Here is a 20,549-nt window from a genome sequence, read left to right as displayed (position 1 = left end):
AGAAAAATGGAGAACAGCACAGGCCAAGAGTGCCCCAGTCATCAATGAATTCATCTCCAGTAACTGGGGTCTCAGTGGACTGTGCCATTAAGCACTAGGCACTACAGACAGCGCGAACAGCTGGTTAAATCAAGTCATCTGGTACTGCCTATACATTACTACAGTCTTGAACAGCCAAGACCCTGGCAGACAGAAGATCAGTGAACCACATTTTCCAGGTCACCTGGCTACCAGAACCTCAGTCAACTGGCTGCAGCTTTACAGCACGTTACAGAGCTGTATTTATCCCACACAGCATGACACTGGAAAATAGGAATCCTAAACTCTGCAGCAAGATCAATCCCAGCTGAGCTATACCCCAGTCATGGGCCAGGAACTGCTGTACAGAACACAAATCATCACCATGGCCAACCCACCATGCCTCCCTGGAAGGAGCCATGTGCGCCTTTTGAATTCTCCTCCCCAGATGAGCCTCTCTCACCTTGATCTGCGAGTACTCTGGCTCAAACTGCTCTGTCCACAGGTCTTGCTCGTAGTAGTACAGCCCATCATTGATCACCTTGGCCAGCTCTGAACTCATTTTAGCCCTGGATGTGTGGTTGCCAGTCCGGTCTCCACCAGGATGCCGGCGTAGGTAAGGAGGTGTCTGAGTCACGATGAGGATCTTGTTCACATCCCGATCATCAATTTCGTAATCTGAATCCTCGTCTGACCAGTCGGTGAACGTGTTCTTGCGGCCATCCATCTGCTCCATCTCCTCATCAAAGAGGAAGTCCAACTCCTCAGGCTCATCTTGGTCCTTTTGCTTCTGCTGCTGTGGGGTCTTTGACTCCTCTGGTTTCTACAGGTAGGGGGAGCAATGGTGATGCAACACAAAGAGCACATAGCAGCACAGACCTGCTGTGAGACCCAACTCTTGCCCCTTGTTTCTTTATGACAGCCAGAAGTTGTCTGGGGATAACAACTTATTTGTACCTCAGTCACTGAGGAGCAGCCCTGAAGTGGATGGGAGCATCACTCGCATCCAAACAGACCTTACGTGGTCTAAAACCTGCTGCTCACTTAGGGCTAAAGCTCCTCAAACAACCAGCAGACCTTCACCCCAATAATCCCCACATTGCTACATACCTTGGGCCTGGCTGGAGAGGGCCGAGGCCTCTTCTTCACTTCAATCCACGTCTCTGAATCCAGGTCGGGCAGACTTGTGGACAGGCCCTTGGGCATTGTCTTCAGGTTACTGACTTCCTCTGTTTTCGTGGGGACTGGGCTGGTGGGACGTGGGGAGCCAGGAGCAGACTCTGGAGCCAACAAGAGCCACAAATGCTTTAGTGGGAGGGTGGGAGGCTTGAGTGGTAGCATACATAAAGCACTCAGTTTAGAGGAAGTTATTTTGGCAGCAGAGCATGCGGGACACATGAGCAGGCAATGACTAAGGCAGGAACATTCCTGCTTGCCAGCATATTGCCCCAGAGTGCTGAAAAAAAATCTCTGGTTAAGTCTACGATGCTGGTGGTGACCACAGAGCTTTGCAGGTGTGGGTTTCCCAGATATGCAGAGAGCCCTAAAGCAGATGGTGATTTTGCTGTTCTGGGAGAAACTTTCCCATGACAGCCTGGAGCTAGTGAGAACAGATGTTCTGCCTAAACTATTACAAAAGCACCAATCAGATCCCCTACATGGCTACTCAAGCTCAGGCATACAAACCAAAAAGCAGAACCCTGTCCTGGGAAACACTCATGACTCCCAGGGGTTCAGACCTGCTGTGGTACCAATGATGGGTCTCAGACACTGACCTGTTTCCTTTTGGAAGCTTTGCCGGGGCACAAACTCGGGACAGTTGATGAACTGTGAAAAGTCAGTCTGCGTGTAGTCTGCCATAGGGGGGCCAGGCAGAGCCCATTTTTCTGGCTGCTCTTTTCTTCTGATCTTCTGGTCCACGATTTCCACCACCTTGCTGTCCTTTAGAGCCTAGAACCAAGCAAAATCAGGTAAGCTCAAGGCCCTGCTTTGGCACACGGAGGAGCTCAGCTTCAGCTCTTCTTCCCTATGTAATTCAAGAGAAGCAAGTCAAGGACAAGGGAAGGTGTCACTTGCATCTCACCCATGACCTAGCTAGAAAACAGGCAAAGAAAACAAGAAGCCAGACAAGAGAGGAGGTTCAGCCTTCCTGGCCCCCACCTTGATGATGAGACTGATGTCAGTAGTCAGTGCCTGCACACGGTGGAAACTGGCGATCAGGGTGATGGGAAGGAAGCCATCTGAGTCCATCTTGCGACGCAGGAAGAAGTCTCGCTCCAGGTTGTCCACACTGAAGTAATATTCTCTGTGTGGATAACACATCAGTGAGAGACAGGTCTAGCCACCTTCCTCAGGATACCCTCCATGGAAACAATCCCCCCTGCTTCTGCTCTTATGAGGCTGAATAGCAGCAACACAGGGAAGCAACAAACTGGTGCTGCAGAATGCAAAGCACACAGTAAACATGCCTTGGCTCTAACCTTACCCCAGAGATTAGCTACACAATCTACAGGGAGGGCACTGGTGAATACCTAACCAAGGAGAGATGGTGCTTACATCTGTCGCTTGATGTAATCCTTGAGCAGTTCCTGGTCCACGCTATAGAGCTCAGTGCTGCTAATGTTGTCAAAGTAGTAAGTGATGTTGCTAGCATACTTCTGGGTGCGGGAGCCATCTGAGCCCTCAAATTTCCGGTATCCATACTGGTAATCAAAGTGCCCTGCAAGACACCAACAAAGAGAACATCCTGGTTAACACAGAGCCTCAAGATCTGCCAGACAGTCTGTGCTGCTATGTGGGGCAAGGTATCAGCACTAACAGCTCTCTTAGCACTGCCCTTGGGGGGTCCCCGTGACAGCACAGAACAGGGCATTGCTGACCCACTCCTCAGCCCACTTCTCTCACACTTTCCTGAGGGATCCCAGTGAAGTCCTAATACACCAGTGCAAAGAGAGATCACTAACTCTCATCCAGAGGCAATTAAATAGCCTAGATAATACACCAAGGTTCTGCACTGAAGTTATGCCAGGGTTTACACAGACACAGCTGTGCTGAATGCTAGTAGAAGCTCTTCCCAAAACAGTGAAGATTCCTACTTGGCTTTCAGAGTGACATAAAGCCTAGGCAGAATATCAGCATGCTGCAACTGCTGCACACAGGAGTGTTGCAAGGGGCAGAAAACAGGTGGAAGAGCTTGGCCTACTAGCAAGAATAATCTGCTGTTAAAAAATCAGCTCAGCTGGATGCCACCTCCAGAACAGCTCCTCACAAAGGATCTCAAATCAAGAGTCCTTTTTGGCAACTCATGCTCCCCAGCTGGGATGACCTGCCACACTTCACTGTTTCCCTGAAGCACTCTGCCCTGCCCAGTCTGCTTCACACACATGCAGTCCTGCACTCTGGCACGTGCCTTGTTCTCTTTCTGCCACAAGACAATACAAACAGCAAGTACCTCCTCTGCCGCGGCCCCGGCCTCTGCCACGGCCCCTGCCTCGGCCCCGGAAGGCTCCTCGTACAGCTCCCCCTTCACTCTTCACACTGGAGGTCTCATCATGGTCCTGCCAGGGGCGCTCATGCTTATTGTCCGGGTGCCAGCCTGCAGAAGACAGAGAGGCAGGAAGTGCGTTACAGGATGAAGGAACTTCCCCAGAGCAAGCCCACTGCCCCGGAGCTTTTTGACTGCACAAAACATTCCCACCGCACTCCCCTGCTGCCCTGTGGTCAAGGAAGGAAAGCAGAGTCCCACTCTGAGCCCTCACCTTTCAGCTCACCACGGTTGTTGGAGAGGTGCCTGTGCTGCTCATTTTGCCGGTTGTTCCGAGAAGCCGTTTTGTCCCGAGGTACCTCTGACTTCATGTCTATCTGCAAAGGGACCCACTTGTGTTTGTTGCCTGCAAAAGGACAGGATTTGAGTGTGACACAGGTTCAGAGAGCAGGTCCTCCCATCCCGTAGTCTCTGCCCTCCATGTATCCCACACACTGTGAGGGAAGCAGTAGGGCTTTTTGGAGCAAACCTTTCCTGGGGCCTTGCTGTCACCAAAACTTTATAAGGGGCATAATAAGAATGCTGAAAAGCTCCAACTGAAACCTCTGGGCATGGCCAAGCATGACACAAAACTCCACACTGTGGCTTCATGCACTTCTCCTTCCTTCTCCCCCTTTCCGCCCACTAGGGCTCAGGCTAAAGCAAGCCCATGCTGATGCAACCCACAGCCAGGGGCTCTTCTGTGTCGTCATGGAACACACTTAAGAAGGCAGACTGCTGCCACACGCCATGGGCAGAAACACAGATGCCCATACCTAGGCCCTGCTTCATGTGCTCTCCTACGTATTGCAAGATGTTGCTGAACAGGGTAAGGCCATTCCACTTTGCTTTGTTGAAGCCCATAAACACCTTTTCACTGCAGCTGTGAGTGTGCTGAGACTGCAGCTGGCCCCACAGGCAAAGTTTTGGGACACTTTCACCTTGCTTTGTGTCACTGAAAGGAAGACAGGCTGAGCCTGGGGGACTATCCCCACCATGTCTGCCATGCCTTGCCTTACCTTTCTTCTTCTGGGCTGACTTCTGGTTGTCATCATCACCGTTCTTCTCCTCCCCGGACTCATCTGATTTGGTTTTCAGGCTCTCTTTGCCATCACTCCCATCCCCTTTCTCCTGTTCTTTCATGTCTTTCTTGATAGGCAGTTTCCGGAGGGATGGTGCTTTGTGTGGCTGCTGGAGACATATTAGTGCAGAAAAGTTGTGAGGTTCATGAGAAATTGAAGAGCTGGAGGCAGAGTCCAGCAATCCTGGTGGGAGCAGAAACAAGAGGACCCGGCCCGAGGCTGGAGACATCACTGCTTCACACTGCTCAGAACTGTCCTGGACAGACTTGAGTTTGACCAGGGCAAGGAGCTCCACAGATGCTGGGAAGTGCTCAAGCTAAGGCACAAGTCCCAGGCACAGACATAATGAAGAGGGACTGCCAGGAGGCCTGATGCTCCTGGATAGGTATGCGCATGGTGGGGTTCTGTAAGGGACCAGACTGTCACAAAAGCAAGAGGGCGAGTGACTCTAGCGCCCTGACAGCCAGCTGGGAGTTGGCGAAGCAGTATCTCTGAACAGAAAGGTTTCAACAACACCCATGTCTGGAACATGGCCTTAAGCCCTTCCTTGCACACGTTTTCAGCTTCCCTAGTGAAAGTCTTGGATGCTGCTCAGGTCCCTTTTATTGCACTGTACAGCCCTGAAGACAGCAGGTCTGGAAGCTGCCATACCTGCTCCACCAAGCCCAGGGCTTAAGACCAGGCTCCATGCTCCCAGAATAGCATGCAGGGAGGGAGCCCAATGTGCATAGCAGCCCTAAAAGGCAAACCCCTGCACCCTGCATGCTATTCTTGGCTGCCCTCACGCTGGCACTCAGCACCCCAAATGGCCTGGCTCAGCCATAGCTTCCAGTGACACTGAAGAACAGGGAGGTCTGCAAGGGCCTGCTCATCCAAGCTAGCCCCTAAGGCTGTTACCTAGGAGCAACAGAGCATGCAATTGTCTGCCAACCACACAGCCTCTTTGGGCACACTACAATGGAATCAAATTACTGCAGCTCAACCAGATGCAGTGTCTGAGGATTTTGTCTTCTCACCTGGACACTCTTGTGGGCTATTTCTCCGGGTGTTGGCCAATTTGTAGCATCACCAAAGTCACCAACCTTGTATACAAAGAGAAAAGTCCCATTAGTGCACAAACTATGGGTGCCATTTTCTGGATCAGCAGTCAGAAGCCCTCCCAGCTACACTCCTATCTGGTGGTGATACGAGCTCTGTTCCAGAAATCCCACTGCCACACGGGAGGACCACCAATCTCTTCCACTCAAGAAGTGACCTGGCCACTATAATCATTTCCACCTCCTCCATCTTTCAGAGCAGTCATGCAAGGAAAGAACCCAAAAACCAGCTGCTTGGGCATACAATGTGTCATGGTTGGTCACTGAATTTACAATGATCCGGGTACAGAAGCTCCTCCTTGCCCTTGAGGGGACTATTATTCCTAAGTTAATTTGTAGCCACCAAGTTGCCCATAAGATCAGGTCTCTACACTCAGGTGCCATGCTTCTCTCCCTAGGAGGCAAGTTTCCAGGGAAAGCCACTTGCAGTGTACAGCCATGCCTGTTTCACAGACAGAAGCACCTTCCATCCCCAAAACCCTCCCCTCCTTGAGATGGAACAGACAAGGAAGTCATATCAAGTTTCAAATGTGTCTTCAGAGGCTGCTGGGAGCCAACACCAATAACCACACTCCTAGCTGTGCTCCAGCTGCATCCAACATCCTCAGAAACAACTGTCTCTCCATCACAGATTGATTCCCTGGAACAGATTGCCCTGGTTCTTCCCGAGAAGTTGCTTTGTTTGAAGTCAATTACCCTTGCTCTCTGTGTACTAGTAAAGAACAGGCTGGAGAGGGAAGAAAGAAACGTGCAGATACAAGCTTTCAACATCTAGCACTATCTTATGAATGAGCCCTTCAGGCAGGGAGGTGAACCAGGTCTCCCCCAGCCCAATTGTGCAGGAACCAGCCCCCAGAGCATGAAAATGTCAAAATGCTTAAGAGAAAAATGAGGATGCTCCTGCATGCTCTTTGCTGACAGCCAGTTCAGTACATCAATCCCTCCACCACCAGACTTGCAAAGGATGCTGTCTCCTCACCAGACCCTCAAGGCACTAACACTGCACTGATATCTGAATCAGAAGCTAGAGGCCAGTGAGGGACACAGCAGGCATGGACTTACCTTGCTTCCCTTCCGCTGTCTCGGGTTGGCAGCCCTCACCACTTTAGCAGGAGTTGAGTTTTCTGCAAAAGGAGGAGAATAAAACTGTTATATCCAGTTGATAGTTGGTGAAGCAGAAAGCAAGCCACCTCCCCATTCATGACAGCAAGCCTACAAGGGAAAGGTGCGCAGAAAAGAGAGCCAGCTTTGGACCTGAGTTTCCCAGAGGCCGATCAAAATTAAGTGGAGGTGCACTGAACAGAGAGCCCTAATGCAGCACTGTGTGCAGATATGGGGTGAAGCCACATACTTAAACCTGCTACTCTGGATTAATACAGGTGACTGATGCCCCAAGAAGACAGGTCCTGAACTCTGTCCCTGTGCATGAAGGCACTCCAGCACCTAGCTCAGCCCTCCACTCCTGGCCTTGCCAGTCAAGGAGGAAGTGTGGAGAAGAGTTCGGCTTGCTCCACGAGGCACCACACAGAACTCAATCTGCTGTTACTCACTCACAGCAAAACAAACATGCCCTTGAAGAGGCGAAGCAGCTCCCCATGCCGACACAGCCAGCTCCACACTGAAGAGGGCTGTGGACGTGTACCCACGTGGCTCAGCCCGCAGCACATGGACACTGCTCATCTCGTGCCTTGCTTTGATCTCTGGTGCATCCCAGCAAGGGGAAGCAAGCTCACAAGAAGGAACACAGAGAGACGGAGCCAGATCCAGGAAGGGCTTAAACCCCACTGCAGCCAAGAATATTTAAATAATCGAGTGCCCCTGAGGGTAATTGAAGGTCCAATACCTTGTGCCCTGCCTGGAAAAAGAGCTGTCAAAACCAACCCTGCCACAAAAGCAACACAGGGTCAGGCTGCTGCACTGGTCCTGAGGTTGGAACAAGGTTCAGCCTCTGCAGCCTTGCAAGATTTTGGTGCAGGGCTTCAACACCTGCCTTGCAGGGCAAGCTGTCTGCTGTAGGCTATACAGTTCAGCAGAGCCCACTGCTGTGCACTGCCAAGCAGCCATGCTGGGCTCACCACTGAGGCAGCCCCTCCAGCACCAACCCCACTTCCAACTTTGTTGGAAACAAAACCTTCCACACTGGGGTAGGAAGGAAGGTGAAGAGAAGAGCCCCAAGGAATTGCATGGGCTATGTGGGGACACCCTGGGAACCACCATGAATAGCCTACCTAACTCCATTCAAAGTTGGCTTTGATCTGCTGCAGAAGACAGGTCGACTTTGCCTAGATGATCAAAACCGGTACCCCTCCTTGCCTGAAAACTTATGATTCATCCTGCTGGCCCAGCCTTGCTCTGAGCTGGAGACTTTGAAGTGTCAATAAAGCAGAGCCAGACATGGCAGAATGGAGCCATCTGCACTCCCCCACCCCAACTCCTTTTCATAAGGCTCCCACATGGGGATTTCACCCCAGGGAGAGCCCAAACTCTCAGCCATGCCCCCAAATCCTTCCCCTTTTCCCCCCGGGAGTTTCTCAGCCTGCCTGCACTGCTCCAACCACCAAACAGTGGCAATCCCACGTGTCTTATTCATTCCACGTGCATCTCACTGAGAATCCTGGCTCCACAGCACAAAGCTTGCCACAAGGCTTTTAAACTTCCCTTCCTTAAAGCAGCGTAGGAAGAAAGAGCGCTTTCAAAACAGTCCCTAAAAATCTTCCACTCAACACCCACAGGTGTCACCAACTAAATATAGCTTCCAAATGCTAAAGCACAAGCCTGCAGCCAGCCCAGCTTTCACAGGTAGGGAGCACCAGCCTGCTCTGACAGCACCAACATACCTGACACTGCTGAAAAAAAACATAGCCGAGCTCACTTGGCAGCCTGGCTGTGCACAGATCACTTGGCTGGAGCAGAGCAGGTCTCCTGGTCCCAGTGCACAGGCCCCAGCTGGTTGCCTGCTCCCAGCCTGCTGCAGCCCAAAGGTGACAGAGATGGCATCCTGCTCTTTGCTACAGCTGCTGCTCTCCAGAGCATCAGAGGAAGAGAAGCTTTTGTGCACTTTTGGGAGAGGGTAAATAAAGGGAGGCCCTCCGCACCTCCCCAGGAAACAGGAGGGCAGTGCAGGGGTGCCAGAGGAGAAGTGGGTGCTGCAGCCTCTATCATCTTTATGGGTGAAGGAGTAGATGATTTAAAACAAGTTCTGCTAGTTTCCTTATCGGCAAGATAGGAGCAGGCATCCCTTATCTAGCCAAGGTGCTGAGAAGACTAATTAGCATTTGCAGAGCGCAGTGGAAGACAAAACACGCCCGGCAGAGCACTGCAGCAGCACAGGCACTGCTGCAGCCTGGCGGGAGACTGATCCTGGGCACACAGCCAGCCCAGTATACAGCAGAGGCTGCGGCTGCTCCTGACAGTGTGAAGGGAGCTGAGACCCACTGAGAGCTCTGACGGAGATGAGGGCTGCCCAAATGAAGGCAGGAGAACAGGGGGGTGGGAGTGTGCAAGCAGACAGACACACCAACTGCAGAGCCAGAGCCATACTAAGCAGAGGCTGCGTGTGCTCGGCCTCCTCCAGGGTGAGTCAACCTAACCCAGGACCTCATCTCCAACCCAACACATACGCTACAGTGACGCTCCTTTACATCAAATTATAAACTGCTCTTCATGTTCCCTTGCAGAGACTCTAGCAAACAAAAAATCCAACCCACCCAGAACACATTTAGGCTAACCCCTGTATTCAGGCTTCAGATGGAAACCTTCCCACAAGGACAACACCACAGCTTGCAGCACTCAGCAGAAATGACCCCGTCAAACTACACTGAAAGAAAACTGCTGCTCTCCACTACCGTATCAGTTTGATGAATGGGGTGCCACTCACCCACGTGCAGGCACCCAGGTCAAGCAGAGCTAGTGAGGGACACTACCTATCACCCCCATGAATAGATGAGCAATGAAGAATTGCTGACAGCTATCTATCACAGAAGTCACAACACTCACCAGGTATTGTCAAAGGGAAAATGAAACAAAACGAAACAAAACCAAAATCAGAAAATTACAGTAACTTCTTTTTGTTTTTGTTTTGCTTATTTCCAAATGGCACTTTGTTTTGGTTCTTTGGGCCATGTAAAAAATGAGTGAAGCATCCCTGCAGGGCCACACTCTGTCCCCATGCAGCACAGCAATGGTGCTGAGTGAGCACAGGTGGGCAGGGTAGAAAAGATACAGAGGGAGAATGAGGGGTGAGCAACAGACTGCCGTGGAAGGCAGGCTGGGGTGGGGGCACCTCAGTCCTATGGAGGTGGCAGCACAGTGGCTTCTTGCTGAGCTGGGCAGAGCAGCGGGACTCAGTATAATCAGTGGCTCTGCTGAAAACTAACTGAGCATCCAAGGGAACCCTGGAACAAAGCAAACCATCCTCCCCTACCACTTCAAAGGGCATGCAGAGCCTGTAGGCTTTGGCTTTTTGATGTAAATATTAGGAAGAGATTGATCCACTTCACAAATCTCATTTTGCACTTATTTGATTGCAGTAAAAAACACTCAGTTGCATTAGCACTGCCTGAAAACCCAAACTAGGCTCCCTTATGCTATGGAATGGCCAGGACAGCAGCAGGGACAGCCAGTGTGTGAGCAGCGCAAGCCTGGCAAGGGGACAGAGGCCAGGGAAGGAAACAGTGGTTTACCTGAAGTCAGACTGCAGATGCTAACACAGCCAGGGATAGCAAGCTTTGATCCCAAACACTGTCTGCAGCCTTCTACCTTCTCTCCTCTCATTCTCATCCCAGCAGTATGACTCCAGCAGGAGCACTAGGGTCTTGATGGTATTGCTGTCAAAGTCCTCCTAAGACGAAAGAGTTCTCTAACACTTACTGTCTGAAGCACCTGATGAACACCACTGATGGGTAGAGCAGCGAGAACACTTGTGTTTTCCTTCCAGACCACATCTGCTAAAGCAGAGCAGCCCTCTCCACAGGTATCGTGGCAAGAAGGGGGCAACCAGTTGAGCAAAAACCTTGTATCTGGAAGCTCAACAGCCACTGCACAATGAACAGGCAGCAGCACCAACAGCAGCTCTGCAGCCACACGTGCTCCCCAGGAAAGGACTGCTGCGCACATCCAGAGACATACTTTCTGCTTTACCTGGGGAATCAAACCCTACACCAGCCAACCCAGATGCCTGCTGCTCCTTATGGCAACTGCAGCTTGTAATGGATTTTTAGAGAATGCAGATGAGCCTGAAAAAAATCTGCAGGGCTGGGCCAGGACCAGGGATGATGCAGAAGAAATATCTGCTCCTCTAGCAAGTAAGCTGCAGCACCTGCTCCTGGCACACCACCCAGGTGCAGCATGGATGTTCTACAGCTGGGACAGCCTCTGGAAGGACAGTCAGTGATTGAAGCTCCCAGCAGGAATTTGGAGTCCTTCAGGGCTCTGCATGTGCTTCAGCCCTAAAACAGCACACATTCCTCCCTCTCATGGGATCCAAGTCAACAGAAGGAAGCAGTCCTGCTCCTGAGCCCTGCTAGTCCATAGCCTGGCATCTAGGAAAAAGTGCTGATGAAGTTGGTTTTTAAGCCAAGAACTTGGACTTTGTGCTGGAGAGGCAGAGGCTCAGTACTGCAGATCCTGCTGGGGCAAGAGACAAGCTGGAAGCCACAGATTCCCAAGTGCAGGATGATCAGCCCACATGCCTCATGGTCTAAAAGGATCCACACAACTAATGTGCAGGGATGAGTCTCCAGACTGCCCTCCCTCCTTCCCATGTTATGCAGGATGCTGCTGTGCATACCAGCCAGGTACTGCAGCCCATACCTTTTCTTACAGGGACAGCAGCTCTTGCAGTACAGCTCCGAGGTCTTCAGATAAGCAAGAGCAGCTTGAGCAAGGGCTGTGTCTGAGCAACTTGCCGGGGAGAGAAGAAATTGCCTAGGCTAATGTAAGGAGAAGGCATTGCTCTATCCTCCTGAGAAACCACGAGATATCAGTTATGGCAATCTCTAAAAAGAGCAGAGACAGAAACCATCAAACAACTTACAGCTGAAAAGACTGCTACTACTTGATGAAACTATTTCTGTATAAAGACTCATTTTCAAGACACAGAAGGTCAGCCTGGGTACCAGCAGCTTCCTCCAGAGGTAGTTTCCTCCCTCAGTTTTCAGAGCATGGTGAGAATCCCTCTGGGGTGCAATACACAGGACAGACCTACAACCACAGCACTGACCTGCAGAGCAGTTTCAACAGGGCAACAAACCAGGGACAACCTGCAGAGACTCCATCATAGCTGTGATCACAAGAACTGGCTTAAGACTCCAGAGGAGAGCTGGGAAGCGAAGTAGAAACATCTGTACATGGGCTTACTACAGTGTGTTCCCAGCACGACAGCAAGGAAACATAAGGCATGAATTCAAGTCTCCAACCAGGTCCAAAGCAAGCCTTCTTTCCAAGGCAGGCCAATCCACCCAGCGGTGGGGACAAGGTAGTGATTTGTGTGAGCTGGAGATATGTGCCTACCCGAGGATTCTTCAGTGTTTTGGAAGATGTGACACCAGAATACAATGTACTGTATAATGTAATGAATGTGGCACTAACCAGCTGACATCTGCTCCTGGGACTGCAGGAACCACCTGTGGTCAGCTGCCTGGACACACAGTCTCAAGAGATCCAGCTGGCAGCACAGCACCCAGCCCTGCCCACAGAGGTAAGAGGGATAATTTTGACACCTCTGCAATGCTAGAATTTTCTGGCAGGTGTGAGATAAACCATTTGTGGAATGGGCAAGAAGAGGAGCAAGCAAAACATCTCCAGCTGCAGAGCAGAGCAGGATCCGGCACAGCATGTGGGCAGTCCATTCAGCAAGAGCAAGACAAGCTACAAGTTCCACAGCTCAAAGCCTTCCAAGGAATTTTCTGCAACTCCTCAGCAGACAGCTCCACCTTCCAAGCCCTACTCTAACAGCGAAGGAAGCAAGGAACTGCCTACACTTCTATGCAATGTAAGCTCTGCAATGCCTGCAAAGATCACTTGCTAAAAATAACTTCAAAAAGGGCATCTGACAGCACTGCAAAGAGCATGGGAACACTCCTCCCACCTAAAGCAAGATCTGGGGGGGGGGGTAGAATAGGGGTTTGCCCCGGGAACAGGCAAGACACTGAGGGTACAGGTAGGTGAAGGCAATGTGATGGAGCCAGAGAGAGTCCTGAGCTTGCAGTGCCAACACCTGGGTTGTGTCCCCAGCTCAGCAGCCTTCCAGCTTGAGACAAAATCCTTCAACTTGTAGCCAAGCTACCACCAGGAAAAAGCAAGTAAAGAAACACCAACAGGCATTTTTAGCATTAAAAGCATCAGTGAATGCAACCAATGAGTCTTCCTGGCATAGATGACTACAATTAGTTCACTTGCTACCCCTATCTTAAGGGCAAGTGACATCTTTCCACCTACTTTCCAAGCAATATCCTCTCCTGCAGAGAATTTCTAGGAAACTTTCAACACAGATGATACACACGCACACTGCACTGTGTGTGGGACACCAGGCTCACACGTAAGGGGATGACAAGAACGCCTCCAATTCTGGAAGGAAAACTGACTTCTCCCATCGAGTTCAAAGCAAAAGTTTTTGCTGTGAAAGCTGGTGGCTCCTAGACCACAGGAGGCACCTCAGTGGGCATGTGGCTAAGCATGCACAGTTGAGAAGACCCAGGCACTGTCATAACCAGGAAGCCAGGCTAGTTCTGTCCCCAGAAGTCCCAAGCCACCACACAGTCACCAAGGAAGGACAGCTGTGCCCACACTGCAGCATCACTTCAGCCTTAGCCCAGCTTTCATGGTGCACACAAATCTCTGGCCAGCATAACACCAAGCCAGCAATTACCCTGTCATCACTCAGGAGTGCAATGTCAACCATTCTAATGCCTCCAAAAACCATCTGCAAACACTCCCTGGCAGATTAAAGAGTTAACAGAGAGGGCTGGAAAAGCCAGCCATGCTCACAGCTCCCAGGCATCAAGAAGGCATGGCGGTCCCAAACCTGTGGATGTCCATCAGGAAGGAGCTGTGGTTGCAGATACTGAGCCCTGAGAAAAGGTGCAAGTTGCTTCAGCTGCTGCTCAGGGCAACGAGGCAAAGCAAGGACATCTCCATGCCAGAGAGAGGAGGACGTCAGGGGAAAATACTTCTGCTTGGAGCCTGGGCAGCCTATGCTCAGCACTAAAGCAAAACTGCAAGGGCCTGGAGACAATTCCAGCAAGCGGATGAGCCAAGCAATCGAGTCTGAGGGTCAGGCTCTCCTCCAAGCTGGCTCCAAGACCAGCTGATAGGTCATGACCTGAAAATCAGCAGCAAGGCAAAGGGAGGAGCAACATGATCAGGAAGTACAGGACGGCAAGGACAGACACACAGGACAAAACAGGACTCGCAGCTCCTTGTAGAAATGCAGAAGAAAAACCAACTCACCTTTGGGGGCTACTGCTTTGCAAATTAAAAGTGTTCTATGCGTCCTATCAGGACTGGCCTCCACCCTCCAGGACAGACCTGGAGCAGTTTCCTCCACTCCTGCTTACCTCTGCAGCACCGCTCTGCCAGTTCTGCCTGGCTCTAATGAAAAGCCAGTTGACAGTTAATTATTACCCATTCAGACACACGATCCCCTACACTGACTGACTGTCGTCCAGGAGGGATAAGACAGTCACGTGATGCAAAAATCCCAGCCTTATGAAAGCACAGGCAACTATATTTAGTTTGAAAAACGATGACCTAGCAGGACCGCCCCTTCCTGTGCCCGGCCCCTCTGAGGAGTGGATCTCTGATCTGCACAGGAAGTTCAGCATCAAGCCAAGCTACGGGGTTGAGACCAGGACACCCAGCACACAAGTGATGCATGGTGTGCGTACACATGCACTGGTCATCCCATGGGATGTCCCAGAACACAGCACAAGCTGGGGAGACCTTCCTTCCCTCTTGCGCCTTGGTGTTGCAGGTCACCTTGTCAGTGACAAAAACTGATAAGCACCAAGAGCAACAAACAGGGCCCAGCCCAAGGCCCTGGACCTTATCTTGGAAGCAGGAGGTATGCTGGGAACTTCACTGGTGTGACTAGCACAGGGGTGGTGCTTGGTAGAAAGGCACCAGTTGCTGGTCTCTCACTAGGGCCAGGAGTGAAGAGTGGGGCTCCACTGCCAAATTCAGCCCTGGATAACAAGAGGGAGATGATGCTCAGACCTGGTGATGGCAGAACCAGGGTTGGGATCAGCCCTGCTCCTCTTCCTGTAGCGTAGCTCAGCCAAGGAAGTAGACATGACTGTACTGAGAACAAAAAGGGAGCAGAAGCTGCTGTGCAGAGGTCATGCATGTGTTGTCACCACACAGAGAGGGCTCCAAAAAAAAAAAGGTGTGTGGTGACAAAAGCCCAATCCTGCACGAGCATCATCCGCTCCCTCCTCCTACCTCAGTGGAAGAGCTTCAAAAGGAACTGCCTGAGGACCAGACATCATTAATCTCTTGTCACTGGCAGAGGGGTATTCTCCGCCTGTATCCCGCTGCAGCCGATGAGACAGCACAACCAGCAGAGCCCGCAGCGCAGCAGGGAGAGGTCACTGTGTCGCAGCCAAGCCCAAGGCTCCACACAGATGCAATCCCTTTAATGGCCGTCAGCCTCTTTTGCAGCTGCAATTGGGGACTTGGAAGCTGACAAAAACCCTTCTACAGAAGCATCTGGTACATCTCACTGTAAATATTTAACAACAGACAGGAACTGAGAGCCAAGCGCTGCCTCAAGCCCCTTCAGCTCCGTGCCTCCCACTTGCCAGGAGGGGAACGCACACTTCCCACAACAGGCACCAGCACAGGGAGTGAGGGGTCATGCAAGGAAAAGGTGCAAACTGAACACAAGCACGCACACCTCTGAAGAAGCTGTCATCTCAAAGAGGAGATCCAGAGACTCGATTTCTAGAAAGGAATGGTAAGGGAATCCAAATAGCACCAGCCAATTCTTCCCTGCTGATTCCTGATGTCAGGGTACATTCTCATAGCACAGGAAAAAAGTCCCCACAAGCCCCATATCTCAAGTCAATGGCAGTAAAATTCAAGATTTTTCTTAACTTTGAAATAGAACACACTGACAACTTCCTTCCAGAGCACACAAAGATGCAGATCCTGCTATACCAAGCATGCTTACCCATCCATGCAGGTGGTTGCTTCCCCTTTCTCAACACACACCACAGAAGTGTTAAAAAGACCCTAATCAGAACAAGCCTTCCTAAAGGAAGCTGAGAGCAGCCAGATACAGAAGGAAGTGCAACACACCACCATCTCTCCTAATTTAAAGACACAGCTCCTCTCCTTTTCTTTATAAAAGACTAAAAACTAGAAATTGTTTCTGTACAGTGTGAGCATCACCCACATCTCCTTATGAAAGAGCTACAAGTGTTTGACTCAAAGAGGCATTTGTAACTCAAAACAGGTATCTCAGTCACTGCTGACAGTTTTCCAATGATCAGCAAAACCTGTGGAAGTAAATCCTGAGGTGGAATGCATGGGCAGCTTTGCAGGGGATTCACAGCTGATATATCCACAGTGGTCCCAATGGTGACATCCTCACTGTCCTCATCCAACAGCAGGAGTGGGGAGAGGGAAAAAGCCTTTCCTTCTGCTCTGCCAACATACAAATGAGCCTAGCACACGTTTTCCAGGGATGTTGAGATCTCTCAGGTTTTCTCCTGAACTCCAGACCATACGGTTTGAAGTGGCTTCTTCTGAAAAGCAGTATATATATCTTATCTCTAGTCATCTGAAGTGAGCAAGGAGAGGACTAAGACCCATTGCACCAGACATGGGTAAATCAGCAGTCTCCTGGACAGAGCAGCTTTATTTCCAAAGGCTGTTAGGTAAGCAAGATGCAAGCACTGCTTCCCTTCCACCTTCATGGCACCAGCACACGACACTCTGCTGAGGGCAGAACACCTCCAGCATGCCATACGAGCAAGCAGGTGCATGCTCTGGGGCATGCTACAGTGGCCATGCCCACAAAATGGCTGATGCTTCAGCTCAGGCTCCTCACCTGTCCAAGTCCTAGCTCCTGTTGTCACAACTCAGCATTCTCAGTCATGTGCCAAATACTTCCTTGGGCAAAAGGACAACGGACTTTCCATCAAGAAGGGAAACTAGCCATAAAGACACATCTGGCCTTGTAAAATTAACCTTACAGAATAGGCACTGACATAGCTTATTGGAGACTGGGTGATTTGCAAGACTAGAGTGCAGCAAATTAATTTGTTAGCAAGGGAAGGGAGGTGAGGAAGTCAAAAACAACAGCCTCAGAAGTGCAGATCTGCTGCCATGCTAGGAGCACCCTGCTGACAGCGCTTCTCTGCCCTCACCAGCCACATCCACACTGTGTAGTGTGCAGGGGGTATCAGGCCTTCTGAGTGAGCTTTGGTGTGTAAGGAAGAAAAAGCACAATTTGAAGGCTTTTCTGGAGAAGGCATGGGAATAAGAGTCAAGAGGCCGCTACCATAAAGAAGAACCTTGTTTAAGCTTTCATTTATGAACTTAAAAATACAGAACTGCAAAAAACCCCCAGCCCTGCAGGCAGCATTTTCTGTAACACCGCTGACATATAACATGCCCTTTCTGAAGCACACACTATCATCTGCTGCAGATGCACACTTATGCCCCACCCCAGAGCCAGCTGTGAAGGTCCATAACCAGCTGGAGCACAGAGGATGGAGTGGTGCCAACCAGAGGACATCTCTGCGTCTGCAGCTCAGGCAGACAAAACACAACACCCGATGAAGGCAGACTTTCAGAGGGCAAAGAATCTTCTTACAAGAAGAGAGAAGAAGAAAATCCCTTTAAGTCACTGATTTTTTTCTGTGCGGTCATTACTCCATCCTGGCTTCAGGCAGACTGTACTCAATGCACAGGAATACACCTCTGCTCCTCCAAAACCAGCCTTAATACTTCACTTTTGTGCATGTTATGAAAGCAATAAAAAACGTGAAAGGCTTACAAACAGTTGGTTACTTTTGTAAAACCTAGAGAAGCAACTTCTGCAATGCTAGGGGGAATTTCTGGCTGTATACCATGTTAGCTGGCTAGAGCTCTGGAAACAAACTTACACACACAACTTCCAACTGCCTGCTCAATTCACGAAGCCAAATTGCTGTCTCCAATGTCACATCATACCTCTTAAAAAATAGCAATTTACTTTTTACTGAAACCAGATTTAAGATAATGGAGCTGAATTTCATGCTTCCAAATCTCTATCATGCAGTGCTTCACTGTCAGCAGCAATTTACCCTCACACCATTGCTGTGAACTGGGGAAATGTAATCCTATTGCAAAGCCAAAAAATGCAGACAGGAGGTGGACACAGCCATGTGACCAAGGCTGCCCAAGGCCACATAAAGTACTGCCCCATATTGCCAGTGCCTTTGCTACAGGTCATCCAAAAGGCACTCTAGCTCCTGGGATAACAGGATGTTCCCAAGTGCTCTTGGTATCACTGTGTGAAACATAAGCCTCTCCTTTAACATGAGCTCTCCAACAGTGTCAACCTGGATGAAGATCCCATGGCAGTCTGGATTCAGACCCCCACTCAGAACAGTCTTCCCCTCCCAGCTGATGAGCCCAGTCCTTTTATGCAGGGTCCATCCTTACTAGGCTCTATGCAGTCCGGGGGCCAAGAAGCCAAGGCTGGTCCTACACTGACAGCAAACAGGTGTAAACCACATCACAGCCCTTACCAGAGATACACAGTAACAACAGATATACTGAGCCACTCAAAGGGGAAATATAGATCTACTTAAAGTACTACAAAGTCAGGCACACAGCTACAGGTTTATGGACACATCAAGATGCTGATAACTAACGTGCATACTAACAGCAAAATTCTAAGCTACATTTGCATCTTGAAATGTCAGTTACACAGAATTAAACCCTGTAAGTTTCCAGATTCTTCCACTGTGGACAACCAAACCCTCCTGCTGCAATGTTCTGGGAGGAAAGCAACCTTCCACCATTTGTGATTACCACTACATGAAAGCATGAACGTGCCTGTTATACAGGACTGTCATAGAGGAACGACAACAAAATATTAGAGGGCCTTTTTGAAACTTCTGTTGCATGTTTCTGCACCAGTCTTCTAAATTCAGTTAGTGATGACTTTGGAAAAGACAAGTGCAGGAAAGACATGGGGGAGTGAGATGTGAAGAACTCCATTTTTAATTAATACATACCAGACTGGCCATCAGCTGGAAATATATCTGCAAAAGAAAAAAAGAAACAAATCAGTATTAGTTGCAGCTGGAGCGCAAATCATATTTAAAAGGTTCCTCCCCTTTTGATTTGTTTGCTTTAGCTAAACAGAGCAAGTATTTTCCTAGTATCCCAAGTTAAATATCAATCTAGCTGGGAACCCACCCCAATTCAACCACTTGTTGCAAGAAAGATTTTGATAGAGTTAGTGCCTGAATACTTGAATGTACTGCTCTCATTAACAACCTTCTATACTGGCTTCTAACAGACAAAGAACGAATCAAGTCCCAGTCCATGAGCCAGCTGTTGACACCTCCACTCTCCCCCTGAGCATGGTCACCAAATGAAGACCCATGCAGAGCACCCAACACAGTGTCCAGCCAGGGGAGAGCAGGGGAAGCCAAGCAAAAAAGAAAAATCAGGTCAGCTTTTCCTGAAGGTTCCGTTCTTTGGAGAAGAATACAGGAGACTGTGAGTGGAGAAACCTCGCTGATAAATGCTTCCGTAAGATGCTACTGAAACAGTGTATTTTAGAGAGCAATATATCACATTTTCTTCAAGGAACTTGGAAGAATAGGGGGAAGGGAGGCTGCCAGCAAGCCAAGGTCCTCCTAGGACAGGGGCAGGCCCCTGGCTCCAGCTTATCAGCTGCCCGAAACACACATTCAGATGGAAAGTCACAAAAGTTGCAGCAAGGACTACCCCTTGGCCAGGGCAATGATTTTCAGACAGCGCTCAACCAATGCAGAAACAGCAGAAACACGCCTCTACTAAAAAGCTGCTATTTCTCTGCCTTTGACAGCACACTGTGTACAAAGCATCCTCATGCAGAGATGCTTTTCTGCAGCCGACGCAGTGAGAAAACACTCAGAACTCCCTCTGCCATTACGCATGCTCACAGTTTGCAGCCACACTGAAGGCATGATCTCAGGGAAAAGCCGGTGTGTCCCGAACAGCCTCCAAGCACCAGCCTTGATCCTCTGTAGACTGCGTGTTGTACTGCAACCCTCCACCAGCACATCACCAGACACATCTGAACACCTTGCATTTCTGATGGTTACTGATGAGGTCAGGCTCCCAAGAACAATGAGCAGGAACACCCTGTACTTGATCTAACAGTCCCAAACAAGAGGCAGTTTCTTTATTTCCCTGCTTGGGCAGCTCCCAGCCAACATCTTTTCAGAGGAACAAGGTGGAAGCACTTGTTAATGCAGACCCCATTTGTATGGATCAGCTAGCTGTACTGACTACAACCAAAAACAAACTTAACAGATGAAAAAAAATAATAGTAAAAAACAATGGCTGAGAAGGGGAATTTATCTGTGCCAGCCAAGGCATGTGACATGCCCTTCTGAAACACAGAGGATGGATACAAAACAGGGCTAGTCAGGGACTGAGGCATGATGTCCCTTTGGGATGCTTCCTACTCTACAAGCAAGAGTGACTAGATTAGTGATTAGCTTACCAGTTAAGGACAGCACCTGGTGTGCCCAAAAGAAGCCTACATTGGGCAGCTCTTCTCCCAAGAAAGCCACAGCAGAAAGGAGGCTGAAACACGTGTGGCCAGTGAAGAAGCATTAG

At 50.0% G+C, this 20,549-nt stretch overlaps 1 protein-coding gene across 1 annotated transcript in view; it reads right to left on the bottom strand.

The window, feature by feature from the left end:
- LARP1 (La ribonucleoprotein 1, translational regulator) overlaps positions 1 to 20,549 on the bottom strand; it is a 38,391-nt gene that overhangs the window by 5,573 nt on the left and 12,269 nt on the right. Inside the window, exons 2-12 of the mRNA XM_072347882.1 lie at positions 18,950 to 18,976; positions 6,783 to 6,844; positions 5,640 to 5,705; positions 4,561 to 4,732; positions 3,777 to 3,908; positions 3,470 to 3,613; positions 2,575 to 2,737; positions 2,179 to 2,323; positions 1,794 to 1,968; positions 1,129 to 1,298; positions 482 to 841 (exon numbers count right to left, since the gene is read on the bottom strand). Coding sequence (XP_072203983.1) covers positions 482 to 841; positions 1,129 to 1,298; positions 1,794 to 1,968; positions 2,179 to 2,323; positions 2,575 to 2,737; positions 3,470 to 3,613; positions 3,777 to 3,908; positions 4,561 to 4,732; positions 5,640 to 5,705; positions 6,783 to 6,844; positions 18,950 to 18,976 — 1,616 coding nt within the window. The remainder of the gene's footprint in view (positions 1 to 481; positions 842 to 1,128; positions 1,299 to 1,793; positions 1,969 to 2,178; positions 2,324 to 2,574; positions 2,738 to 3,469; positions 3,614 to 3,776; positions 3,909 to 4,560; positions 4,733 to 5,639; positions 5,706 to 6,782; positions 6,845 to 18,949; positions 18,977 to 20,549) is intronic.

The sequence above is a fragment of the Excalfactoria chinensis genome, chromosome 13 (genome assembly GCF_039878825.1).
Source record: "Excalfactoria chinensis isolate bCotChi1 chromosome 13, bCotChi1.hap2, whole genome shotgun sequence".
Classification (NCBI taxonomy): Eukaryota; Metazoa; Chordata; class Aves; order Galliformes; family Phasianidae; genus Excalfactoria; species Excalfactoria chinensis.
The sequence above is the reverse complement of the archived record's forward strand: the minus strand, read 5'-3'. Positions and strand labels throughout refer to the sequence as shown.